Source organism: Solea solea, chromosome 19 (genome assembly GCF_958295425.1).
Source record: "Solea solea chromosome 19, fSolSol10.1, whole genome shotgun sequence".
NCBI classification, from domain to species: domain Eukaryota; kingdom Metazoa; phylum Chordata; class Actinopteri; order Pleuronectiformes; family Soleidae; genus Solea; species Solea solea.
The window spans coordinates 9,941,001-9,947,396 of NC_081152.1; the positions used below are offsets into that span (position 1 = coordinate 9,941,001).

The following is a 6,396-nucleotide window of genomic DNA, read 5'->3' on the forward strand; positions in this document are numbered from 1 at the left end:
TTCTGTTTTCTGTATAGATTCCTTTTTTTTCTTTAGTTTTTTTTTTAAAACTCTGGCACTTCTTGTTTATTTACGTATCCTAACACTGCAGACAATAGTTAGGCACATTTTTCCATGCAGGTGCTGTGTTTGCCTGCAGGTGACCCTGCGGACATCACTGGATGAAAAGTCACAGTTATTCCCACGTCAGTCGCTGAGAAAACGATGCGCTCCTTCACCCACATTTCACAGCAGAAAGGATAGGTGCCGTTGCTATGAATACAAACAAACCTCTCTCTCTCTCTCCTTCGCTCCTTCTCCCTCTCTCTCTCTCTCTCTCCCCCCTCCCCCCACGTGATGTTTTTCCGCGCTTGTTGCCCGGCAACGTAGGCGTGTCCAGCTCCCAATGATTTAAGGATACCACTCTCACGCGGTTTTCTCAGTTCAGGCTGCCGGTCCGTGCGTGGCGACAGGCGCGAGGGATTCCCCCCACCTGACCCCGGTAATAAAAAGATACGAAATAAAAACATTAGGAAAAAAGGAAAAAAAAAAAAGAAACTAGTAAAATAGCTTGAGCGTCAAAGAGTCAAGTCAGTTTGCAGCTGCACCACCGACGGCAACATGTCCTGGATCCTGGTTTAACCCGAGACACGGAGCAGAAACTTTTAACAACCGGGGGATATTCAACTTTAAAAAAGAGAATAGAAGAAGTGACAGGAATCCATTGATGAGGTGCGGACCGAGAGAAACTTTTTTGTTTTTTTTTATTAAAACAATTTTTCCTCTTCTCTCATGGACTACAACAGGCTGCTGCATACATGTGTTCACAGCTGCTCCGGGACCGGGATTTACCTCCTGTTCTCTGTCATTTCAGGCAGCCTCCCAATGACGTCGAGATGGCTTTAGGTGGAACTCTTCTGCCCTCCATATCCACGTTCGCCAGCGGCCCCACTGTCAAGAGCAAGTCCATAGGAAGTGCCAACTCAGTGAGTAAACCCCACTGTCACTGTGTCTGATCTGCCACACACACACACACACACACGATCTGTGCAGGGAGGATGTGCATGTAGACACACACATACACACATACTGTATATTCCCTAGCCCCTTACACTAACCATCACAACTAAGTGCCTATAACTCTAATTCTAACCCTAAAACCAGGTCATAACCCTGAACAAGCTCATTTAAGGGGTGTCAGAATATAAGGACCAGCCACAATGTCCTCAAAAATGTCCTCACTCCCTTAGGTATACACGTTTTTTGGTCTTCACAAAGATACACATAGACACAGGCACGCAGGTTGGCACTGCTACTCTTGTTAAGACACTTCATTTGGACACTATAAACAAAGCATTAAACCTGTCCTTAACCACAAGCAGTTTAGTGCCCAACCCTAAACCTTAACCTAACCACACAACTAACCACAGCCCTTAACCAAAACCAGTTCTTCAGAAATGAGGTTCTGCCTCGTTAAGACCTGGTTCTGGGTCTCCCATGAGTGAGACACAGTCTCAGTCTCAGAGTTGGGGCTTGACACCAGGTTCTGCCGGGGCGTGCACCAGTTAGTCCAGTGTGTGTGTGTGTGTGTGTGTGTGTGGCCTCATCACTTTTAAAGTGAAGTTGTTTGCCTCTCAGCATGTCCAATGAGGTGGCAAAGATTCACTTAGACTCAGATAAATGAATAAAGGCGAGAATGATCGACTACATAAAGAAATATGACACATTTGCAAAACATCCCAACAGGGGGAAAAAAAGAGAAAGAATATCAGACGATAGAAGTTGTGAAAATTCCATTTTTAAATCAGATCGCCGCCGCAGGCAACTTGAAAAGTTTTTTTTATGAGCTTGAAACGCTCGAAACATCTCCACAGAGAGAAACACCCTGACGTCCAGCCACAATATGTGGTTTATTATTGTGAAAGGCTGCTCAGCAGGTTGCACATGGGTTTATGAGTCTTTCCCTCTTAAGCCTGATGGTTTACTTTACATTCATCAGAGACAAAAGTGTCACCTCATTTCCCAGTGTGTGCCACTCCTGCTGCTGCTGCTGCTGCTGCTTTACCATGTGTGTTGTTGTTGGTTTTTTTTTTTTTATGAATGTGGCAAGTTTGTGTTCTGGGAAGTTGAACTGTGTCAAGGACACTTGCTGTACCAGAGCTGCCTCGCTATAACCACTTTGTATTATTCACCCAGATTCCTTCCTCCTTGAAGCATTGACTTCTAGTTGTATCCAGGGATGAGACAGCAATAAACAAACCTCAGCCTAGTTTACCCACAAATCTTGCTGCAATACAATTGTTTTGTTTAATTTAAATCCTTGGTTCGCCACCAACATTTGGAAATTTCTTCCTTGTGCTAGAAAATGTCATCAAAATCTTTCCTTTTTTTTACTTTTTAAACTGCTGCTCATAAACACACCAAAAAACATAATCTCCTTGGTGAATTTTGGAAATATTTCCTTTGAGTTACTAAAATGTTGTCATAGCTCGCCAACATACAGTCCAAGTGATTTATTTTGAAGTGTCGCAAGGGGGAGGCTGCGTCTCTTTTTAGATATTCCAGGACTTTGTGATTTACAATATTACTGTTTTAGTAATTATCCGTTATTAAAGATGCTTTTTGAACAATTTTGCAAAATCAGCTGTTGTCTGAAAGTGTAAGGATGGGAACCAAATGGAGGTAAATTATGGACAGAAAGCTACGCTCATTCACGATTAAAAACTATATTAGAGCATTTTTTTTTTTTTAATTATTATTGATCAGGATAATCATGACAACTTTGTTTGATTTTCCTTAACTATTAAAAACAAGCACTCAGCTGTGCAAGCTCAAGTGTGATTTAATTAACTCCTCGCTGTGTCTGAACGCAACAATAACATGACACAGTCGAGCAGCTTGTGCTGGCAACAGCTATTATTAATACCTGTGTGACTTTCCTCTAGAGATGGAAGGAGGAGTTGTCCCATCTTAGGAGACTCAGTGTGCCAACTGGAAGCAACTGCCCTGACCCAGACCATCCCACTGCCACCAGCACCACAAGCCCCAGCATGTCCAAGAAAGACACAGATCCAGACCTGGACTTAGACTACGACTTCATTCTATCCAACTCCATTCTCCAGCAGCAACTACAACAGCAGCAGCAGCAGCAGCAGCAGCAGCAGCAACAAGAGGCCATGGCGTGCTCCTCTGGTCAGGCCTTGTCTCCTTCCCCCGGCTCTTTCTCCTCTTCTTACCCTCTGCCCTCCCCTCAGGGAACTGCCAGTGAACTTCACTATACCATCCCAGACATTAGTGACGTTTCGCCCTCTGGTGGCTTCGTGGCAGAGCTCATGAGACCCGAGCTGGACCCAGCGTACCTCCATCCCACCAGCCTCCACGGCAAGTTTGTGGTCAAGACGACAATAGACATGGGAGAGTACAGCCAAGGCGTGAACGTGAGCAAGGCTTGCATCAATGTCGTGTCAGACCCGAGTCCTTCACGGGCCTCGCCGTCCTTCACGTGCCACAGGATAAAGCAGGAGAACCCCGGGAACTGCACCATCTCGCAGCCCATAGACCTGCACCTGGGTGGGGTGAATTCTCAGAGCAGAGGGGGTCAGCAGCGCCCCAGCCACTTAGATCTACACGGGTTCCCAGGCGGAGGACGCTCGATGACAGGCGGCAGGTTATCCTCCTCCTCCTCCTCCCTCTCCCCAGACCATCCGCTGAGCCGGGAGCACCAGGTGCTGGGGCATCCCCACTCTCAGATCCCGCTACCTCCGCAGGGATTTCACCATAGCTCCCCACAGGGATACGCCTCCTTCCCTCAGCCGTCAACCATGCAGTATCAAGGTAAGAGCACGTCCGTGTTTTTCACTTTATTGTTATCGCTTGTTGTTTTTCAAACGCGAACAGTTTTGTTGATGAGTAAAAGACGATGCTAACGATGTAACTTGGTCTTTACTGAGTCTATTTCAGTAAGGGCTTAATTATGTCCCCATATTATCTTAAAAAACCTTAAAAACATGGCCTTGTCCACATATAGATATTTTTTGCTTTCAGTCGATTAATGTTGCTTTTCTTTTAAGAAGTATTTCTCTTTAGAAATAACCTTTCTACACTGTGGAACGTACATGTTTTGTGGAATACTAAATGAGTTATTTGTGTTGTTTAAGAACAAAGCTGATGTTTACTTAGGCTGCTCTCCATAGCAAAGCTTTCTTGTAAGCCACAACGTCTGTGACCTTATTTACACTCTGTTAGTTCTCTGTAGGTGTGGCAGTATGAGGAGGTACAGTAATGATAATAATGATGTTTTTTTTGACCCCACAGAGTCCCTCATGATCTCCAGTGGGGACTGCTTGCCGGAGGAGCCGAAGCCCAAGCGCGGCCGTCGCTCCTGGCCGAGGAAGAGAGTGGCCACGCACACGTGCGACTACGTCGGCTGTGGGAAAACTTACACAAAGAGCTCCCACCTCAAAGCACATCACCGCACACACACAGGTATGTAACCGTACGTTATTGTCATCCTATAGATGGTTTGACGGTCTATATTACATTTTTTTTTTTTTTTTTTCAGTTGGAGCTAATTAACACTGCTTAAGACAGTTTTCCTGCTTTCTTTGTTCAGAGTGAAACAGTACAACAGCCACATCTGTTATGCGGGGGGTTAGGTGGGTGTGGGGTGGGGTCATGGGATTTGTTTAGCAGGTGCAGTGTAACAGGTTGACACCGATCCCTGCTCTAATGCAAACCCCAGGCTGATTAGTTTGGCCTTTATTCACTAGCTGCAGGACAGGATGGACCTCTTTTCTTCCCGGAGGTGGGGAAAGGTTGGGCTGAGTTAACCTTGGGGCCCAGCACTAACTGCTTCATGTGTGTGTTGTGTTCCCATCACAGGGGAGAAGCCTTACCACTGCGACTGGGAGGGCTGCGGTTGGAAGTTTGCACGTTCGGACGAGCTCACACGCCACTACAGGAAGCACACAGGCCACCGGCCGTTTCAGTGTCAGAAATGCGACCGGGCCTTCTCGAGGTCAGACCACCTCGCTCTCCACATGAAGAGACACTTATGAGACTTGGTTACAGGACTGGACCGGACTGGATGGCTCCTGAAAGAGAATATATGTTTTTTTTTAACCATAAATTTGTCCTTAAAAGCCATTGTCATGCAACAAGACAAGCTGTGGTATTCATGGCAAAGAGCAATGCTTCCCAAAGAGCCTAGAATTTCCCTCAAGCCTGATCCTGTCTTTGCACACTGTGCAGGCGACTCGACGAGACCTCTCAGCCGCGGTTGTAAACTTCTATAAAAAGGGGACCAAACTGGAATTTGTCTTATTTAACTGACAAGACTTGGAGGACCAGGTGCCAACAACTTTTAACTGGAAATGTATTTTATGTCAGGGAAGCCAGGAGCAACAGACAAACATCTTCAGTGGCCTTCTACCGGCAACATGCCATTATAGGATCTGATAACTACACACTGTTCAAAATACTGTATTATTAAATACGTCTATATTTATATACACATTTCACCTGCAATGCCATTGGTTTCAGGTACATTAATTTATACGGAATGGTGCTCAGTGACTCTGAAGAAGGTTTTCTTTAAAGAAAAGGTACCAAAGATAAAAAAAAAAAGGAAAAGACACAAAGAAGTGAAAACTATGAAAAAAGTGCCATATTGTCGTTTGTTTCTCTTCCACAATCTGACTTAAATCAGGTGAACACTTCACTTTTTTTTTTTTTTTTTTTTTTAAATGGTGATGGCAATCTTCAATGCACTGCAATTGCAAAGTGCAATAATTTATACGAGACATTCATATTTTTGTATGGAATGAGTAACTCTGAACAAAGATCTTTTTTGTTTATAGCCTAAATATGTAATATAATCTTGAATTTTGTACATTTGTAAATAAAATGGCTTTGTTATTGTTTTGTATTTTACAGTATAATAAAATAAAACTGTATTTGAAATAAGAAAAAAAACCATCATAGTCTTTATACCCTTCTCGCCATACCGTCTCCAGCAGTACACGTCAGCGCCGTGAGATAAATATTGGCTCCACAAACGTTAAGGGAAGTGTCTTTGAACGTAGTTATAGTAATTGTATATTTCCCTGTTAGTGTAATGGAGAAGCGCATTCAAATGGCACCAATAGCTCACAGTCAGCTCACACATAATATCCCCCCTGATAATCATGGGTTTGCCACAGGCGAACTAACACAATGTTGCTGTTAAAAAAGATTTTGGGAAAATACACTCCTTCACTGTCTTGTTTCCATGGGTTTCTCTTTTCACCTGTCACCGGGAAGAATGGGAAGCACAACTGAGTAACTCGCTGACGTTCAAGGCCGACACCAGATCTGACTGCCACTCTGTGCTGCAGCTCCGGCGCACAATAAGAATGAAACCTGTTAAGATGCTTCAGC

General features: G+C 44.4%; 1 protein-coding gene across 1 annotated transcript; it reads left to right on the plus strand.

Moving 5' to 3' along the window:
* The first annotated feature begins 408 nt into the window (after nt 1-408).
* On the plus strand, nt 409-5,908 carry klf4 (Kruppel like factor 4). Its single transcript, XM_058618152.1, has 5 exons — nt 409-711; nt 854-965; nt 2,925-3,813; nt 4,294-4,464; nt 4,861-5,908. The coding sequence occupies exons 1-5, from the start codon at nt 707-709 to the stop codon at nt 5,034-5,036; spliced, it is 1,353 nt and encodes a 450-aa protein (XP_058474135.1). The 5' UTR covers nt 409-706; the 3' UTR covers nt 5,037-5,908.
* The last annotated feature ends 488 nt before the right edge of the window (nt 5,909-6,396 follow it).